At 52.0% G+C, this 19,964-nt stretch overlaps 8 protein-coding genes across 8 annotated transcripts; 3 read left to right on the top strand and 5 right to left on the bottom strand.

Moving 5' to 3' along the window:
- Positions 1-1,232: 1,232 nt before the first annotated feature.
- Z517_02215 (uncharacterized protein) lies at positions 1,233-2,828 on the bottom strand (the record flags this gene model as incomplete). The annotated part of the gene is made up of 1 exon (XM_013431326.1): positions 1,233-2,828. The coding sequence occupies one exon, from the start codon at positions 2,826-2,828 to the stop codon at positions 1,233-1,235; it is 1,596 nt and encodes a 531-aa protein (XP_013286780.1).
- A 923-nt stretch (positions 2,829-3,751) lies between these two features.
- Z517_02216 (uncharacterized protein) lies at positions 3,752-4,630 on the bottom strand (the record flags this gene model as incomplete). The annotated part of the gene is made up of 1 exon (XM_013431327.1): positions 3,752-4,630. The coding sequence occupies one exon, from the start codon at positions 4,628-4,630 to the stop codon at positions 3,752-3,754; it is 879 nt and encodes a 292-aa protein (XP_013286781.1).
- Positions 4,631-8,022: 3,392 nt separating this feature from the next.
- Positions 8,023-9,309, bottom strand: Z517_02217 (uncharacterized protein; the record flags this gene model as incomplete). The annotated part of the gene is made up of 1 exon (XM_013431328.1): positions 8,023-9,309. The coding sequence occupies one exon, from the start codon at positions 9,307-9,309 to the stop codon at positions 8,023-8,025; it is 1,287 nt and encodes a 428-aa protein (XP_013286782.1).
- An 816-nt stretch (positions 9,310-10,125) lies between these two features.
- Z517_02218 (uncharacterized protein) lies at positions 10,126-12,297 on the bottom strand (the record flags this gene model as incomplete). The annotated part of the gene is made up of 1 exon (XM_013431329.1): positions 10,126-12,297. One exon carries the CDS (start codon positions 12,295-12,297, stop codon positions 10,126-10,128), a length of 2,172 nt encoding a protein of 723 aa, XP_013286783.1.
- Positions 12,298-14,074: 1,777 nt separating this feature from the next.
- Z517_02219 (uncharacterized protein) lies at positions 14,075-15,629 on the top strand (the record flags this gene model as incomplete). The annotated part of the gene is made up of 3 exons (XM_013431330.1): positions 14,075-14,697; positions 14,751-15,148; positions 15,214-15,629. 3 exons carry the CDS (start codon positions 14,075-14,077, stop codon positions 15,627-15,629), a joined length of 1,437 nt encoding a protein of 478 aa, XP_013286784.1.
- Positions 15,630-16,267: 638 nt separating this feature from the next.
- On the top strand, positions 16,268-17,092 carry Z517_02220 (pre-rRNA-processing protein PNO1; the record flags this gene model as incomplete). Its single annotated transcript, XM_013431331.1, has 1 exon — positions 16,268-17,092. One exon carries the CDS (start codon positions 16,268-16,270, stop codon positions 17,090-17,092), a length of 825 nt encoding a protein of 274 aa, XP_013286785.1.
- Positions 17,093-17,490: 398 nt separating this feature from the next.
- Positions 17,491-18,348, bottom strand: Z517_02221 (uncharacterized protein; the record flags this gene model as incomplete). The annotated part of the gene is made up of 2 exons (XM_013431332.1): positions 17,491-18,178; positions 18,233-18,348. 2 exons carry the CDS (start codon positions 18,346-18,348, stop codon positions 17,491-17,493), a joined length of 804 nt encoding a protein of 267 aa, XP_013286786.1.
- Positions 18,349-18,659: 311 nt separating this feature from the next.
- Positions 18,660-19,421, top strand: Z517_02222 (uncharacterized protein; the record flags this gene model as incomplete). Its single annotated transcript, XM_013431333.1, has 1 exon — positions 18,660-19,421. The coding sequence occupies one exon, from the start codon at positions 18,660-18,662 to the stop codon at positions 19,419-19,421; it is 762 nt and encodes a 253-aa protein (XP_013286787.1).
- Positions 19,422-19,964: the final 543 nt, after the last annotated feature.

Raw genomic sequence — 19,964 nt, forward strand, 5'->3', positions numbered from 1 at the left:
CCGGATTTGCCAGCCAGGAGTTCTGAATATAGCGGGCACTAGCCCATGGCTTCCATCTCTGGTTAGCTGCTTTCGTTACAGAAAAGACTAACCACAAAGGGCCGCCTCACACAATGAATCCTCAAAAGTGCCAACTCTGCCGCCCTGGTACTGGTCAGGGGGGTATTCACATTACGCTAATCACGTGAACGGTATATAACTCCCTGGCTGCACCTCTACCACCTACTCAGCAGTATCTGGGTTCTCGTCCAGCCCCTGACAGACTATGACGATCTTGTGGTTTTAATGATCACGCTCTCGAGAAGTAAAAGCGGCGAGCGGCTAATTAGAATAGTATGATGGACAATCGGTTTTTCGTCCGAGACTACCTGGGCAAGAATTTGCTCAAGTAGCGCCGACATCATGTGGTCAGAGGGCGCTTGTCTATATGTGCACCTACCTACCTGCGACCGAACAGTTTTCAGGAAACGAGAAGAAATCTGAATGTGTGAGAGAGAGGATATCGCGGCCTAGGCCATGCACGACCATGCAAAGTCCGGGGCAACTTCGGGCAGTGGTCGGGTCGAGCGAGTCTTCTGATAGGAAGCAGACGAATCCAACGTGCAACGATCAGCACTATATAGAGACGTAGGTACTCCGGAGACGATACCCTTGGATGAAGGAAGTTGAGCCGACTTCAGGCCCGTACAAGATAAATACCGCGAAGGAATATCCCGTTAACAATCCAAGGAGGCAGGAAAAGGCGACTTCTGCGACCCTTCCCTAGGGAGTACAATGCGCAAAAGGCCCCTCGAACGCCGACGTCGGGCCGAAATCGTCCTATCAGAAGCGAGCCTCTCCATGTCCAGGAAACCCCGCGGGAGACCCCAACAAGCGAATGCTGCTTCAATGGCAAGGCAGCGCGGGGTGCATGCATGGGGCCACAGTCAGTAGGCTGCCCGACATTTGGATCTGGCCATCCTCCACCTTTCGGGTTTATTTAGTACAGCCTTACCCGGCAAAGTATACAATTTCTCAGCCTCAACGGCATCTAGAAGCTGTACTGTCTTCAAAACAGCTATAGAGCAAGAATTGTGGTTGGACACGGTTCATATGCCAGTAATGTCACTGCCAGGGCGGACAAGACTCACCCTAAGCAGATGCTGAGGTGAGGTGTTTAGGTATATCCCGTCTATTTCGACCGCAGTCGATCCCATTTCTCTTCCCACTTTCCTACTTGGCTTGACTGGATTTCACTTGGCAAACACAAACGATGGATACCTGGTCTCGGTCTCCTCGGCCAGTTTGGCAATATAGTTCTGCAGGCCAGCCAAGAAGAAGGCACTGTATTTCTTCTTGCCCTGCACATTGTCGTTCTGGATCCATGACTTGACCTTGTCAAAGACGGTCGCCTTGGAGATCTGCTGGACGACTTGAGCCCACTCCGCCTGAGCTTTGGCGTCGGCCTCGACGGTCTTGTCGCCCCTGTTTCTTGCCTCCTGGATGAGCTTGATGATAAAATCCCCTTGCAACTCGATCGAGGGGAGCATGTTTGCAAACGGACCGCCAGGCCCCGTAACGGTGAAAAAATTGGGAAATTCGGCCACGCTGACGCCGTACAAGGCGTTGGCCCCTCCCTTCCACGCGTCTGCCAGCTTGAGTCCCCCACGTCCAGTGATGTCAATGTTATGATAGGCGCCATCGACCCCGTCGAACCCCGTGGCATACACAATGATGTCAAAGTCAAAAGCCTTGCCGTCTTGAAGTTCCAATCCCGTTGGAGTGATCTTGGCGATGGGGTTGTTGGCTACGTCCACGAGAGAGACATTGGGCTCGTTGAAGGCCTCATAATACCCCTGTGTGCAAAGAGGGCGTCCTCCATAGTGTCCCTTGGGTTGGAGCAGTTTTGCCGTCTCAGGATCCTTGACAATTTGGGCAATCTTCTCACGAACAAATGCCGCTGCCGTCTCGTTCGCCTCCACATTTGTCCCGAGGTCGTTGAAGGTCTCGAAGAAGAACCGAAAGCCGCCGCCTTTGTTCCAGATGCGTTCATAGACTTCTCTCCTCTCTGCTTCCGACACCTCGAGCGCCGACTTCTTGCTCTCTGTGAAACCCATGGCGAAGAGCGAGTTGAACACCGTGTCCCAGATCTTATCGTAGTTTTCGTAAATCTCCTTCTTTTCTTCCTCGGTCACTGGTCGATCATTGACGGGGACAATGTATTGTGCCCGCTGTTGAAAAACCGTGATCTGCTTGACGAGGTGATGGATCGACCCGGTGATCTGGCTTCCGGATGGCCCAGTTCCGATGACTGCAACACGCTTTCCCGCGACGTCGAGACCCTTGGGCCACCGAGCAGAATGAAAAGATAGACCTTTGAAGGAGTCCCGTCCTGGGAAATCCGGAATGTAGGGGTTGGTTAGAATCCCAAGGGCGGTGAGAAAATAGGTGGCAGAAAATTGGAGGCCCTTGTCTGTGGCAATAAGCCAACGATTGCTCTTCGCGTCGTAATAGGCCGAGACAACTTCGTTCTCAAAGACATAGTTCTTCAAGACACCGGACTTCTTGGCCGTGTCGACGATCTGCTCCTGGAGGTCTTCGGCCTTCAGATATCGCGTGTTCCACTTGGGCGGGTCACGGTCGTCGGAGAAGCGATAGACCCAACTCTCAGTATCAGTTTGGGCCCCGGGATACTGGTTCCAGTACCAGGTTCCTCCTAGCGCGCTGCCCTTCTCGATCGCGACGACATTCTCGAGATGGAGCTTGTCCTGGAGAAGGCTGACGAGACGTATACCACCAAATCCTCCGCCGACAACAACCGCGTCCACTTCCTTTGGGGTGGTTGACATAGTGGTTCTTGGTGGGGAAGAGTTAAGAGAATATGATTGGCCCGGTAGATATTTACAAGATATAAACGATGGAACACGAAGGCGAAGCACTGCGAACCTGCCGGCTGGTCTGATAGCTCTGGCTAGTCACGAGAGGCAGTTGTGGAGACGGCAACGGTTGTTGAGGATTGTTCTACTCAGCTATTTTCTTGAAAATCATCGTCGCAAGGACAAGGTGGCATGCAGAGAAAGATATAGTCGATGAATACCCTCACCTGACACACTCGCAAGTCTGATCGCGCCATCCTATCCTCACTGGCACCGAGTTGGGCGTGATATTGTGTTCGGCACTAAAATTGCGCAATCGGATAAAGCTGGAAAGCCCAGCCGGCCGACGAACTGAGATGTTGTCTTTGCACCTCGTACATGAATGGAGAGAGAAGTAGACTGAGGCACTAGAGGTTCGTATAACCATCACGTCTTTCCCTGCCAAACTTGCATCAGGCTGGGCGAGAAAAGCGGGGTCACCGTACCCTATAGTACTCTAGTCCACATATAGATTAGCATATCATGTGGGTCTCCTGCTAAGTGGGATACCTCGTTCGCTTGGACCCCAGATCCACTCTTGCCTTTGCTGGCACGAGCAAGGCTGTGGTAACTGGTTATCATCGCCAGAACTGTTGGCAGCTGGCTTTGCGAGATCCCATCCTTGGTTGGTCACGAGGAACGGAGACAACCTAGAGGGACACGTCTGGGAATGGGAGCAATTGGAAAGAGCTTACCAGGAGGGTCGATCTCCAGGCCCATCTTACAAATTGATAGAATCTCGAGCTAGCGGGCTGTTCCTTTTTGCTTTTCCTCTTTGTCTCTTTTTGTCCTACACTGCGAGGGGCCAGTCGTGGCATGCAGCAATACCATCAGTGCCCGAAATGGCCTCAAGCCAACTACCCCCAGCCGCCCCAGTGAATCCATGCATACATATGAAGCATCCACCCATATTCAGCAACATATTCCTTGAAAACTCGTGGTATCCACAGAGTCAAATCGGTGGGGTGATGATCATGAGACATCATCGTGTTGCAGTACTCGACGTAGCTCGGATACCACCCTGACAACGACCAGTCGATTACCACTACCGTATTATCGTCGCGGACAATGATGTTGGACGGATGAAGAACGGCATGTGTGAAGACACAGTCATGGCCTTGGAAAATCGAGTGCAGCAAATTCTTGTTGCTTTCGAAAAATGCACGATTTTTCACGGAGTAATTCGCGTCGGCGTTTCGAATCATGCTGTCGACCCATTCCTCCTCCGTATCGCATGGCGGAACGTCACCCTTCTCAAGCGCTCTCTGTCCACCTGTCACATAGCCCTCGAGGATGGGTTGTCTCCATAGGCCACCGAAATAGCCGGGTGATGGGAGACTGCGGAGTTCGTCAAAGTAATGACGGAGTTTGGCGACCACCGCCTCCTTGCCACTTTGATTAGCCTTTGGCCAATACTCGTCCAACCCCTGACCTGAGATGTATTCCTGGACAATGAAGTTGTAACCAGTCGCTTCGTCGTGAAAAATGGCATAGATGGTCGGAACGGATAGGCTCGTAGCTTGCTGGACGAAGAGTGTATTTTCACCGTCCCGGAGGTCAATGTCTACCCCGAATTTGACAACAAAGTGCTCTCCAACACGGACAACGTTAGGGTGTGGGTCGCCATTGAATCTCTTCAGCTGGGTTGTGGAAGCTAGGATCTCGGCAACAGTAGGCAGCGGGCTTGGGAGCTGATCTGGTGGCGCGAAGTAGGGTAGAGTCGGACGCTTCGCCATTTTGCTTCTTGTGCAAAGGGTGTCTCTTTTGTTTTTTTGTTTTTTTTTTTGAGTCAACCAAAGGAAAGGGGCTGCCTGAGATTTTCAGGAAGCGTTAAAGAAATAGGAAGATAGAACTGGAAGACAAAGCGAGAGACAGACATATTTATAGGCCTGGATGAGGTGACAAAGTGCAGACCATTCAAAAAAGCAGCGGCTCTTAATGCATACAAAATCTTGGCGCGTGGCACGTGGTGTGGACAAGTTATGTCTATGTCTCAAGAAGTGAACAGCGTTGACTTGGAGTGTAGATTTCCCCTTTAACCTCTCGGTCTATATACATCTAGTCAAATCCTAACGCGCCTAGGGCAATGGAATCGATTCGGAGACCGTACTGACATTTCTATAATATCTCTGCGGTAGACTACTTTAAGTTGGAGATCACTCGAGACAAGGTCCTCTCAATGGCCCTGTCTGTGAGGTGAAGTTACGCGATATAGGGAGTGCGGGGATCAACACAGGTGTGACCAAAACTTGCCGCAAAATGACGTGGTCCACGTGGCAGGAGTGACTAGGCATCGGGACGAGCCGAGAGGCCCAAAATGGTCTAGCTTCTCCGGCTTCTCCTCGCCCCTGCCAAGCCTCCGTGACCCAAAGCGCTTTCTATCCATCTACTAGCAACTCACCTCCCCTCGCAACGCTGCAGGTCAACTCATGACTGACCGCTGATGGTTCTGTCCCGTATTGTCGTTCGAAAAGCACCATAGAAGATGTGAGCTCTGCTATGCGGGTGGAACCGGAGAATATTCGCGCAAGTAGTCTCCAAAGTGGTTGTTTTACTCTTGTTGAGTCAATGAGCTCAAGGTGACATGGCCCTGCCCTGGATGTCGCAGGAGCCTACGAGTGAGGATAGATTGCCATATCCAATGTTACCGCATAGTTCGACGACAGTATGCGGACATCACCACCAACGATCTCTGCCGCCTAATCCTCTGTACACTGCTTGAAACCCAGCCTTCCTTCCCACAGAGCGTTACCGACCTCTTACTGCAATCACTGTTAACCGAGCTACCATCAAATGAACTAGTATTGAATATCAAGTGACTTCCTTCCGATTTGCAAACACATATCGCAGCGTACCTCCACCCATGGCCCGAGATAATAGCTCTTGCACAAACACGCCCGCTAGTAGACTACATGCGTCTTGGATGTGCGCCAAGCGACACTATCTTCTACTTTTGTCCCAAGAAACCTCTCTACATGGAAAAGATGATATTTCAGAATAAAGTGTACGTCTCTTGGATCACGAATACAGGACGGCTGGACGGGAAAAACGACCATTCGGACAGCGAGTCTTTCTAGTTCTGGAGAGATTGCTTTGGTGTCCGCGGCATGTCAATCGACCTAAACCTACTTCTAGAGGCAGAAAAGGGGAGCTCTTACTTCTACGGTCAAGTGAATATCCGTGAAATACCCCTGGATACACAACTGATTGGCCACACAAACGGATGTTTGCCCCGTTTCTACATATTGCTTGGCTGGGAAAGAATAGGGACTGTTCCTGCGAATGCTAGGACTCGGGTCGAGGGAGAAGCGAGAAACTGTCGAGTGGTAGGATACACCCATTCATCCTGCATGGAAAAATTTCATCAAAATCTCTACGAAACTGACACGTAGTGAATCGCACACCTTTCAATTCATACCACTTGGAGAAACAAAGACTACTATCGGCTGTTCCCGTGGTATTCTACGGTCGGCATATTCACGGGCAGCGACAAGGCAGCATTCCAAGAATTTGTGGCACGACTTGAAGCGCTCTTTGGTCCAACCACTCTCGTCTTTGTTCATTGTTCTCTCTCCCAGAGTGAAGCGATCGACAGAGTGTCCATCAGAAAAAGAGTGAGACTTAGAACAGGTATAGTAGTAGAGGTAAGTAAAGGACATTCAAGGAGCAGCTGCTTGCACAGGCTGACTCCCAACGCTAAGATGGGCACAAACTTTGAAAGAACTGTCGTCTTCGGACCACACATTGGGCCAGGGGACGAATCATATTTTCTATGCGATGGCGTGGTATGAACCGATGGTTCTCCGGTTCAAGCCGTTTATCATTCAATCATCACCAGTTCGGAATCAACTTTTACCGACCCTGGTGTCTTGAACACTGAAGAGATGAACACTACCCACGAAAACCTTTCTCAACCGAGCTTTGTCAACTGTCCCCAGGGCGGAGCTCCTAATTGAGATTGGTATTCAAGCATGGCACCCCTCGAGCACGTTGCTTCTCTGATGGTATGCCAAGACACATCGGTCGAGCTTCATCCATGTATTGGCATGCTTCTGAGATATGATGACGGTTGTGAAGCGGCACTTGGACAAGCCCCGCCTGACATGTCTCTTTCCGATGATCTCAACAAATATGATTGTGAATTCCACCCAGCTGTCATCAATGGTAAGATGCAGATATATGTTCGGTTAAAGGCTTCGGGTGTAATTGAAGGGCCCTGGATCGTTCTACCCGTCAGTGGCCTTCTCCTGTGGTAGTTCGGACCGAAGGGCAATACTCTTCACCGAGTGGAATTGAACTGACCACTTTGTAATACTAACATACGACATCTGGGTCAGATGAATGTGTAGACGTGACAATCCCTCCTAGGAGGTGCTCTCTGTTTACTTTTCGTTGCGTTCTGCAACCCCTCGACAGGAAGCTCGTTCCATTCTCCCTCAACCTTCCATAGTCTAGGATCTACACTGTCCGGTTGCGAGTCGAGCCTCCTCTCCACTCCTTGACTTTTGAAGTGGGTGGTTTTTGGACAGGCTTGTAGCCCTGCATCTAGTAATGTCCATTCTGGAGATGTTTGCAGCATTTGCAGTGCTTGTAATGTTTGATATGTGTGCAGTGTTTACAGCGTTTCTCCTGTTTGGGCAAATGTCGACAAAATGTCACCAGGACGAGGTAATAGATAAAGGTATCCCTTCAAATTTCAACAAATTCAATCATTTTTCAAAGGACTTAGCTGTAACAGCGCAACTATTCTTCAAAGATTTTGGCACCCCTTCGGTCGTTTAGGGAATCCTGTAAGCATTGGTGATAGAGCCAGCCAGCTCGGACGAGGCCTTCAGAGAGCCTCGTCACGAAAAGGAAAAATATAAGCGCCCGGTTCAGCTCATCTGTGCTACGTAGTTGAGGGATTGACGGTGCCTCTTGATGCTGTCATCGATTGACAGACTTTCTTGCGAAGAGGGAGAAGGACAGCTGTATCTGGTTTCTTTTGTAAGATAAAATAAGGGAGGTGCCGATTCCCTTCGACCACGCCGACCAAAGAAAATGACAGCCAAACATGTATTTTGTTTATGTGTTTGACAGACGCCTCAGCAGGGATCTATTGGTCGCAGAAACGTTCATCTGCAAACACCTATCTCCGGTCTTGATCCCATCCCGGCCAGATCTCCTGGGACAGCTTGTTGACCAGGTCCAGCTTTGCCCACATGAGGTCCATGGTCATACCGACTCCGCCTTCCGAGTGGTCACTCGCAAAGCCACACTGGGGCGACACGGCGAGGTTGTCGCGTAGGGCGTCTTCCCTGGTCCTCCCGTTCCCCTGTCCCTCGGCCACCACGTCGGCCGCCTGGTAGACTCGGTTCTTCAACTCGTCCAGGTCCTCCATCTCGGCGGACTTGGTCGTCACCACGCCCAGGACCACCGCCTTGTCCGCCGGCAGGTACTTGAGGGGCGTGAAGTCGCCGGCCCGGGGACTGTCGAATTCGAGATAGAACAGCTTGTACGCGGTCTCGTTGAACAGCTTCCTCGCGATCCGCTCGTAACTCCCGCTGGCGAGGCCCACGCCGTTGGGGAAGTTCCCGCGACAGATGTGGACGCCCACGTGGAGGTCCGAGGGTAGGTCGGTGATGGCGTCGTTGTGGGACCGCACGTACAGCTCGAGCAGCCGGCCGAGGTCGACGCCTTCGTCCTGGCACGTCCGGATCCACTCCTCGTCGCAGAAGAACGACAGGTTGGGGTCGTCGACCTGCACGACCCTTAGGCCGTGCTCGTACAGGGTCAAGATCTCCTTCCTGAGCGCGGCGCTCAGATCCCGCAGCAGCGCCTCGTCGCTCTCGTACAGGTCGCGGTCAAAGGGCTGCTTGAGCTGGATGTGCCACCAGCCGGGCGGCGGGACCGTCATCTTGGCGTCCCTCCATCGGTCCTCTGGCAGGAGGCTGCGGAAGTACAGCCAGTCATCCAGGTACGCCGACTTTTCGAGGGTGACCTTGTTCGAGGTCGGGAACCCCGCATCGCGCCCGGGGAGACCCCATTTGATCAGGGGCCGGTTCGTGGGGAACCCGACCTTGAACTCGGACATGGGCGTGTACCGCACCGTGAAGCCCGAGAGCGACTCGAAGAAGTTGCCGTAGAAGATCCCCCGCTCGTACTCGCCCGTCGTGATGGGCAGGACGTGTCGCGCGAGCTGCTCGCCCACGACGTCCTTGATCGCCTTTGCCTGCTCGGTCCGCAGGACCTCCATCAGATCGACATCGCCGGACGAAGAACCCGCAGTGGCATCGCCGGCGGCAGCAACTTCCTCCTGATCGCCAGGGCCGTTTCTGAGCCGCGCCCCCTGGAGATTCGTGTTGGTCCTCGCATCGACCAGACTCTTCGGCCGGAGCAGCGACCCGACCTGATCGGCTCGAAAGGGCGGCGCCATGACAAAAGCACTCGTGGATTGTGGTGGAAAAAAAACCTCCCTGTGAATACTCACGATTCGAGCTCGTCGGATACAGCGTCAATCCTTGTTCTCGGGTCCCTTTTCGTGAGACAGAAAGACGTCGTATCAATACAATATCGCGTGGGGCACCGACTTCGGACCTTTGGGATTTTATATTGCAGCCCACATGAGGGGGGGACTTGTTGCCAATGACACCATGTGGGGCCCCTTTTCATACCTACAGTAGGTCTTGATATGTTGATATATGTAGATGGGAACATCCATCTCTGGCGGGGACGTGGGCCTCCTTCAAGCAGGGTGTTTCACAAAGGGGTGTGCGGGGACGAGATTCCAACGGCTTTGGCCTATCTATTTCCCAATGTTCTCGGAGCATCGAGAGAAAGCACCAGTGCCGGATCACAAGACAAAAATGTTCCAAACCCATGGGCACGATATGCTTCCCGTCTAACTGTTTGTTTTGTGATCGCATGCACGGTTCGGTAGTTCCCAGAGCCTTCTGAACGACAAACTCTTGCCAATTGTTCTGATTCATCTGCCACAGGAGGATGTAAATATGTACACATCTTGACGCCATACACCATCCCAGAGGCAATCTGACCCCTTGGAACCTTTCATCAAAGCAACCTCTTAACGCAATTATTCACTTTTGTTACAAACGCACGTAACCTCGAGACATGTAATATGGAGCGGAAAGCATTCGTGACTGTCGTATAGAATCAAGCAATATTACCAGCCATTCCCTAGTACTGAATTAGTCGACGGGTCGCCGGAGGACGGACAACAAGCTGAGCTAGCTCAAGTGGCGACAAGCAGGCAGACTGGACTTACCAGGAAAATGGCCTGCACTGCAAGCTGCAAACTCCATAATCCCACTTTCTTAAACCGTCTCAACCGTGCCTGCTCATCTGTCACATCTCTTGCGAACGCGTCGTACACTTCGGCTGACAAATCATCCATCAATCCGGAATCAAAGACGGTCCAACTGCCATCAAAGTCTGAGAGTCGTTTGACAACCCGACAATTGATTGGAATGAATGTTCGCCGGGAATTGATGTAGGCAACAATGGGACGGATCAGTGCGTTGTTGATATATGATAGGTCGCGGGTGAAGATGGGGACGACGGCGCGAACGTCGTTCAAGTGAATGCGGAGATCCATGACTATGAATCGCTTATCCTCTTCTCTCACCGGTTGAGAGTTGGGATTCGACAACACAACTCCACCAGAGGCAACGGGCTCGTCTTGTTGGGAACTCTCGCCGTATCGCTGTTGCTCAAGATGTTTCCTCGAGGTCAGTGTAGCTTCCATTCGTTCATAGAAATCAGTCACGACCTTTATAACAGATTCCTCGCTGTCGTTGGGAATCATAATGTCCGCCACAATATCAACGTTTCCTTCATGAATCCAAGATAAGGGACCGACCACGCCGCGGTTGATGTGGTCGATGTTTATGCCATCAATGCGAATGCGCGATTGTTTCTTCCAAGGTTCGTTGGACGGATCTTCGGGGTCGTAAAGTACTGTACCAGTATAGGAGTGCGTCTGTCGAGGATGAATAGTGAAGAGGGATTTGTCGAACTCGCCCGTGATGTTGTTCGCACAGAGGAAATCATAGAACAACCACTGCTTCCGCAATCTAGGCAAGTCGGCGTTGTAGATACTGACAGGGAACGGCCGGAATCCTTCAGGCTGGAGGATTGTGAGCAGAAGATCTTCAATTTTGAAGGATTCGATCTCGAAATCCCCAGGGTTGTGTTCATGTCTCAGCGACTTTGGATCAATCTCTTCGCCTGTCGCAAAAACATGAGTTCGATCGACAACCCCTCTCACGTGTTTAACTTCCACATTTTGTAAGAGGCCCTTGGAGTTCCACCATTTGCTAAATGAGAGGGTGACATTGACTTCCCCGATAGTGATGTCGAACTGTGTATAGTTCTGCTCTTCTGGAGGCACGGGATCTTCTGCCGAGGATGCTTGGGCAGCTGCTTCGGGGGATCCTTTGGTTACTCGGGATCGGACTCGGCCGGGTCTCCTGGAGACAAAGACGTTCTTGAATGTGATGACCCCATCACCCCACTTAGGGACAATGGCAGACTCGAAAACGACCTGAAGGCCAGACGACTTTGTCAAGTAATTCCCAATCCAGCCAGCAAGAGTTTCTTGTGCAAAGACGGTGTTGATGGCTAGAATGGCCAACGAGACAAATGTCGTCGTACCGACAACAATCCAGATGACATGACCTAACGCGATCCACGAGATGAATCCGACAATCTCATCTAGGTTGAACGGCCTCGTACTCTTGATTGTGAACCATTTAAAATGGACCTTGAGGCGAGACCAGAATCCTGTGGCCGCAGCCAGTAGTTCTTCCTTTGTAGGACGGTGGAACTGCGGCATGTGCAGTCTATCGTAGAAACGACTTTGATAGAAATGAGCCTGTCCCGAGCCAGGCTGTGAGTCAGCTGGTTTTGCTGAGCCAGATTCAGGCGCATTTTCTGCTCTCTCTTGTTTTGTGCGTCCCTCGCCTCCATTCTCGGACTTTTGTCTTCGAAAGCGTGTAGTATGAAAATCTCGCCGCCGGACCAAGTGTGGTATTTTGCTTTGGCTACTACGGACGCACTTCAAGCCTCTCCCAAGACCCAACCATCCAGGATCTGGCATGTGTCCATCTTTTCTGGAATATGCTCGCAGCCAAGGTGGACTTGATCTCAACGGGGATTGTGTACCTTGCCCAACAAAAATTTCAGTCGAAAATGATCGAGTCTTGACAGGAAGCTTGTTGGGCTGCCACAGTCGGCGCGCGGTGTTGTTCGGCGTCGTTAGGCTTGATATTCGTCTGGGTATGTGGTATCTGAAGCTTCGGGGGGACGACGCAGGTAACCTTTCGACGGCTTTTGTCGACCGCGCTGGCGCACAAGCAGCAATCCTCGAGACATGGCGCATGCCTTGGACGAAGGCCTCTGTCATGATTGAAAGACCATATCGGCCGATGGATGAACACAATCCTGGTTGAGCAGAAAAGGTCGTCGTTGGGAGATGGTGTGGTCGAGGATGGCGAGTAGTGCAGAGAGACAAAATGCATGTGCAAGATGATGCAAGTTTATGCGGAGATCCACAATCATTTCTTCAGGTGCGGAGAAAACTTGCACCTCACGAGCTCAGCATGGCTGTGGCCTTGTCGCCTCACAAAAAGGGTAGAACACGTCAAAGGGCAAGCAAACGCTCTTCTTGTCATTGTTGTACAGTTCACTGCTATTCACATCCCATACCGCAGCATAGACTCCTTCAATGCGCTGTCGTGAGATAACATCCTCGTTGTTGAAGTCCCGATCGTCCGAGAACGAACGCACAGACACTCAACATACCCTAACGTGCCTGACAGCGCCTGGTCAACATGCCTTCGCATTCCACGACTCAGACTGAACGCTGGAAATGTCCCCTGTGCGCCTGAGGTAGAATGGACTAACAAGAAGGAAAGTGACGTCTCAAGGCCACCGTCCAGTAGATTCACATGCGCGTACTACTCTTCTCATCGATGCGTCTTCGCCGAAACCTCACATTCATGCTCTCGTTTGTGAACAAGATCTTCTACGTCTCTCTTTGCGATCTATTTGTTCCGATAACGATCATAGTATTACAAGCATGCCTCCGTGTCCCAGGGCAAGGCTGGCTCTTCGATTTTGTGAAGGTCCTGGCTCCGTAAGCGATCGAATAGCCGGACCAGTGGAAAGCCGGAAACCAATCTCCAGCTAAGCGATCTGAAAATTTGGAAACGAGTTTTCTTTACCTGCATATCACTCACCCGTACGAAGAAGGCTTGCACACCAAAAAGAATGCTACGGCATTCGGCACGCTTTGCCAAACTCTGGGCTCAAAAAGAAGACGGTCTGGGCACTTGGCCTCCAGACAAAATGGGCATTGAGTTTGCATCGTCAGACTTTGCCAGTCCCCAAGATAGGACTAAGCCACCTGCAAGTGTCAAATAGCAGCAGGTCTAGAACAGAATGCCAGGACGCGGCTCCAGCACCAACATCAAGCCAAACGTCAAAGGCCAATGACAACCGATGCCTACATGTTCTTGCACGACTATTACTTTCTGCCCAAGTGAACAAGCACGGGAGTACTTAGGGGCCAAAAAGGTACACCAACATCATGTGGCGCAAGCATTACCCAATGCGCTATCACCATGTCTTTGCGATGGTTGCGGTGTTGGCGGAGGCGGACTGCAATCACTGCCTCTCAGCCGCGGCAGCCGAGTGTCTAGGAACTGGGGATAAAGCTTTCTAGAGTTCCAGTACGAGGTGGTTCGGCTGTCAGTTTGCTCTTTCTCAGGAACACGGTTCTGAATCAGTGCTCCCCATTCACCTCATACACGATGTTCTGGATAACTTTCACGGCGGTCTTGCTCGCCGTCTCCAGCGTCCAAGGTGGACTATTGCGATCCTCCATCACTCAGTGGTTCTGGCAATCCTGTAATATGCAGTCTCCCCGCATTTGGTTGGGCTATCACTAATGTTTCAGCGACTGTCGTTGGCAATTGGCTTTACATTTCGGATGGGGAAGCGTGGGAGTGGACTAACGGGACACTGAGGTCCTTCTATCGTTACGTTACCACCACTTCCCGACAAACGAGACCTCGACGAGACTGACTGTCGCAGTCTGGCCCACCATTTCGGTCGACCTCTCCCAGTCGTGGACCAATGTCACGGTCTATATTGCAAACAACTCGGAGCCGGACCCGGACATGCCACACCGCAGATGGCCCGCGACTTGGTATGATGATACGACGGGCAAAGTGTACAGATATGGGGGTTGGGGATACAATAGCACGGACTGGACAACCGATCTTTGGTCTTATAAACCCGGCGGACGCACCATCTACTGGTCCCAAGAAGTCTCACCTGTAACAAATGGGCTGTCGTTCGGATCCAATGCACCCTTTTCATCAGCCTGGACAGTCGGCAACTCAAAGTTGTACAGCTTGGGAGGCGCCATCTCTAATGGGGCAATACGCGACCCAAATTTCATCGTCCCTGGCTTGGTGACGCGTGACTCGTCGACTGGGCGCTGGAGTAACTCTACAACCAACATTCCAGACAGCTCGCCATACTTCACCCAGGCAAAAGCTGAGTTTGCCTCAAACTTTGGGCAGGAAGGTTTCGTGGTTGTTGTCGGAGGTGCTAATCCAAGCCGACAAGCCTTCGAGTTCCAGCAAGAGACATCATTACGCGACATGGCAGATATTATCTTATACGACGTATCCACAGAGGAGTGGTATGTCCAGCGAGCGACCGGAGATATCCCTCCACCAAGAACACAGTTCTGTACAGTAGGAAAGGCTTCATCCGACGGGAAGACATACGAGCTGTAAAGAATATCCCTTCCGCACCTAGAGACTCAGACTGACGTGACCGTGTTAGATTTGTATACGGCGGCATGACGAATACAACAAACGACCTCAACTATCCTAATGAGCCTGGGTACTTGAATGTTTATGTCCTCTCCCTGCCTGCGTTCAGATGGTTTCAAACCCCTGCCTCAACGACGACGCGGCGGTGCAGCCACACATGCTCCATCATCGGCAACAGGCAGATGATCTCTATCGGCGGTCGTCCGCCTAGCACGTTGAACCAGTTCGGCGCCGATTACGACGAGTGGGCTAGTGGCATAGGGATTATGGACATGACTGAATTGCAGTGGAAGGACCACTATGACGCTGCAGGTGCACCATACAAGCGAGCGCAGGTAATCGACAACTACTACAACCAGAGTTATGTGAAGCCCGCGTGGAGTGATCCTGTATTGGCAGCACAATTTGGTAAGTGTTCCTATGCATCTCCAGGCGCAGGGATAGAGGGACAGTTTCAGTAACAACAAAAACAGCATTTGCCGGCCCGACTAACGCCACTACCACCACACCATCGACGCCGACGACACCGGAGGAGACAAGCCCAGTGCACCCTGCTGACACATCAACATCGCCTCCTGGTCCTAAGTCTCATACCGGTGCCATTGCTGGCGGCGTCGTCGGCGGCGTTGTGGGCTTAGGCCTGATTGCTGGCCTCGCATACTTTCTAGGGACCCGTCGTCACCGCAAAACAAGCGCCACAAGAGAAGCCGTCCCTCCACCATCCGAGCCAAAATCTTCGCAAATACCCAACAGTCCGTCGTCAGGGCAGAAACCATCACCAGAGTTTACTCAAGCCCAAGTCTTTGAACCAAGTGAACTTGAAGGCGAGACTCGACAAGTAGCCGAATTGCCGGGCTATTATGGGAACTTTGGGCCAGGACAACGATAACACATGAAAGCGGAGCTATGCAGGGGCTGGTATAGTATGTATGGAGTCCGCAAGCCAAAGCTGGGTGTCATTCAGGGTCTTTTGAGCCGGTGTTTTTCTCGATTTCGAGGTGTCATAGTGTGGCTTTGTGTGAATGAGCTTGATGATTTGGAATGATTGGTTATCATAGCAGCCATCCACGACTTTTCAGTGTATAGAATTTTAATCAAACGGTAATCAAATCATCCCATGTTGTCTCTACATCGTCACAATAAAGAATGACCTTGCTAGTAGTTTCTCTGGTGAATCGATCACAATGTGCTGGTGGAGAAGTCAGCCTGAGTTCAATGTCCCCACAATGCGATGTGAAATGTGCCAATCTTGCGGAGAAAATTATTTCTGTGAAAGAACCTTGTCAAAGTGTATTGGAACTCGCTATTACATAGATCTAATTATCGACTGCCTGGGCCGCTTTTATATTCACCATTCCTAGCGCCTTGGCTGATATTTCACATTTCTTTTACCGAACTTCAACCGCGCTACACAAAATCAGTTGTCGACTGGGAATCTCGAGAACTCGACAACAGCGCAGGCGACTACAGTGTGTACGAAATTAAGGTCGAGACGAGAACAATAGTTCTTATATCTAGAGCTCAACAATGCCTGCTCCGACGGCGCTTCAGCGCGTGCCTCCAGAGACCATCACAGAATCTGCATCCCAAGAACCCCACCACATACATCCTCCCGCCGAAGAAAATATCGATGTGGACATAATAACAGCACCGCAACCGGAGAGCATTGTACCGCAGACACAAGAAGAAGAAGAAGAAGCAGACACGGCAATGCAGATGGACGAAGAAGGCCGGCCTCGCTTCGCACCCGCCTCGACATCACAAGTGGGATTCGAGACCGCAACGACAACGACGACGCCGGTCTTAAGAATACAATCTCGCAAGGTGCCGGTGCCGCCGCACCGCATGTCGCCGCTGAAGCAGAGCTGGGCGAAGATCTACCCGCCGCTGGTGGAGCACCTGAAGCTGCAGGTGCGGATGAACGTCAAGTCCAAGGCGGTCGAGCTGCGGACGTCACGCTTCACAACGGACACGGGGGCGCTGCAGAAGGGCGAGGACTTTGTGCGGGCATTCACGCTGGGGTTCGACGTCGACGACGCCATCGCCCTGCTGCGCCTCGACGACCTGTACATCGAGACCTTTGAGATCAAGGACGTTAAAACCCTGCAGGGCGAGCACCTCGGCCGCGCCATTGGCCGCATCGCAGGCAAGGATGGCAAGACCAAGTTCGCTATCGAAAACACCTCAAAGACCCGCGTCGTCCTCGCCGACACAAAGATCCACATCCTCGGCGGCTTCCAGAACATTCGCATTGCCCGCGAGGCCATTGTCAGCCTGATCCTGGGTGCCCCGCCCGGCAAGGTCTATGGGAGTCTACGGACCGTGGCGTCGAGGATGAAAGAGAGGTTTTGAGACTTTCTCTGTCTCTCTCTCTCCACCCCCTCCACCAGGACTTTTTCTTCACTATTACCCATGGCGCGATGCATCAAAAATCCTCAGATTTTTCACGAGTGCATACATATGAAGCAATGATAAAATGGAACCGGGCGGCGTTTGGGATGATGGATCGGTTTGCACGAAAACAATGAGGGGGACAAAGGTGTGAGTGATCTGGCGCCACTACTCATGGAAGCTCAGGCATATCGTTACAATGGAAAAGGAACAGAGATAGAAACCAACTGATGACTGCCCCTGGTAAAACTAGATTAGCCTAACCGATGTGGCTTCGGATCTCCAGCCTGATCCTATTTCGCGCCGAGCTATGCATACAGCAACAAAGCCTCCTTAGAAGCTGAGTCTTCAGTGTGGTTCTAATCCCTCTTGAGAGGTGTGAATGTCTCCTCTATTCCGTCCTTGGTGATGACCAACATCTGCAAGCCATCGCCCACCTCAATATGTCGTTCTGTCGCACTGGTAAATGCATCCTTGACCAATCCTACAACCACATCCTTCGGCAGGCTCTCGATCGGTCTCTGCTTCAAGTCAAGTCCCACACCTGACGCCGGTATGTACTGATTCTTGTAGTTGACCTGGTTGTCCAGAAACGGCATGATCAAGCTCGCCGCTGCGCCCGCGGCCCGACACTGTTCTCGCTCGTAGCTCCCCACAGGATCGTACGAGTATAACGCCCCCTTACCATCCTCGTCCAACCCCCCCAGAATCGCGTGCACGTAGTATGGGAAGAATCTTTTCTGATATAGGATTGTGGAAAGACGTTGCGCGCACGCCTTGACGCTCATAGGTTTGTTGTGTTGGTATTTGTACATCTTGACGATAGCATCGAGGCGTTCTTTCAAGGCATTGCCGTCGGCCGCGAAGCCTACAACCGCAAGCACGATCCGTGATGACTGTTCGTCGGACCCGTCCTCTCCAATACGGAACAATTTGGGCACGTAGCGAGAGTTGATGTTGTAACCAGAGGTAGACCGCGTGTCGCCGGCGAGGATGGCAAAGTCTGCACCTGTGATGCCTAGTGTGGACCCGCCGTTGTCGGTGTATCTATTCCCAGGTCAGTAAAGATTACTGTAGTTCAGAAGACAATGGTGAACGAACGGATAGAAGGCATGTTGTTTGGCTCCTGAGGCCTCTTGTGCTGTTGCGGTGTGGTTTGCAAAGGAATAGCCCGGTTGATCTGAGGGTATGCGCTCTGAGTTCATTAGAGACGCCATGGGTGCGGATAGGTTTTGTATGTTGGAGAGTATATTAGTAGAGGAAGAGAGGAAGGGAGATCAAGGTGCTGAATCTTTCAATTCATCAATGACCTTACATCCAAATGATTGTCCCGAGTACGCAACTGCTCTCTCCGCCTAGTTGCACCGCCACACCTGTGGCTGGTAACGCCAAGCAGACACGAGCGCCACATATGGTGTGGGCGACTTTTGATCTTTGAACAGGATCAGCACTGGGCTTTGAGCTTATCGTCCCATGAACCATTACTTTGCGTTCAGTCTGTCTAAAGGACGGGAAGAACGTTCAAGAAATGAGTGGGCTCGTCAGCTATGAGAGTAGCAGCGATGAAGAGGGGCTGCGCACCCCAGAGGCCGCACCCAGCATGTCAGCCAAGGGGAAACCAGCTGTGCCAGCCAACTCCGCAATTCCAACTGAGGGCATCGAGAACAGTAGCGGCAGCCAAAGGTTGCCAGCGACAGACACGGGCACCAGCACAGGTATCGGCAATGGGCCAATCCTAGGTCCCACCATGCCGGTTCAAATGCACAGCGACGACGATATTGTTGAGCAACAGAGCTCTATGGAAACGTCACAGCGACACATGACCGAGCGGGAAACTATACATGTGCTTACACAGGCGACCCATCCCATGACGGCCATTCCACCCTCTCCCCCAGGTTCTCCTGATCCCGCACTGGACGCTAAATTCAAGCGCTTTGTGGAGCTTAAGGCTAAAGGAGTTCATTTCAACGAAGACCTCGCGAAGAAGTCTACCTTCCGCAATCCTGCGTTATTAGCTACTATGATGGCTCGGGCAGGAGTGGACGGCGACGACCAATACAGAACTGCTCTACCACGGGAAGTCTGGGATCCGTTGGGGTTTCCTCCGTCGGGCTACAAGGAGGAATTGCATCGAAATCAGCAAAACCTACGGGAGCAAGACTCAAACCTCAAGAAAACCCTGTCAGCTGCCGGAAAAAGAACCATCGAGTTCACCTCAGGCAAAATATCTGGGACTTCCAGCAGGGAATCGACGCCAGGAGCGGCTACCAAACGAAAACGGCCTGGGTGACATGTTTCCCGATCTCGCATGTTTGAGAAATGCTACCAGGGCTGACCGGAGCGGGATCGAATTTGCAAGGATACCGAGAAGCGAGTTGCCCTCAATGCAACCCTCCGAAAGGCATCCCTCATCACTGCAGGCATAACATGCTGGTGTGTGCCGAGCATTTGTCAAGCCAAAGGATCTTTCCCAATAGGTGTGGTCATGAGCCCTGTGCCTCGAGGTTGTAGAAGAGGGACGGAGGGCCAATCGCGGTCAGTCTGATATCACGTCTCGAGGCCGTGCATGTTCCCAACCCGGAAGGAAGGTCAGCAAGAGTAGAGAGTTCCCTCAAGAATAAGGGAAACGCCCACTACAGACCGCTCGGTGGTGACCAAAGGATCTGGTCGGTGTGAAAGGGTGTTGGTGATGCATATCCAAACCTGAAAAGGCGGACATGATTGGACTGAGGCTAAGCCTAGGGCAGGCCAATCATACGAATGGACTAGGTGTGCTCGGGTTCCTGCAGCTGAAACGATCCGAGCGTCGGCTTGAGGTGGGAGGGTGACTCTG

This window comes from Fonsecaea pedrosoi (assembly GCF_000835455.1).
Source record: "Fonsecaea pedrosoi CBS 271.37 unplaced genomic scaffold supercont1.2, whole genome shotgun sequence".
NCBI classification, from domain to species: Eukaryota; Fungi; Ascomycota; class Eurotiomycetes; order Chaetothyriales; family Herpotrichiellaceae; genus Fonsecaea; species Fonsecaea pedrosoi.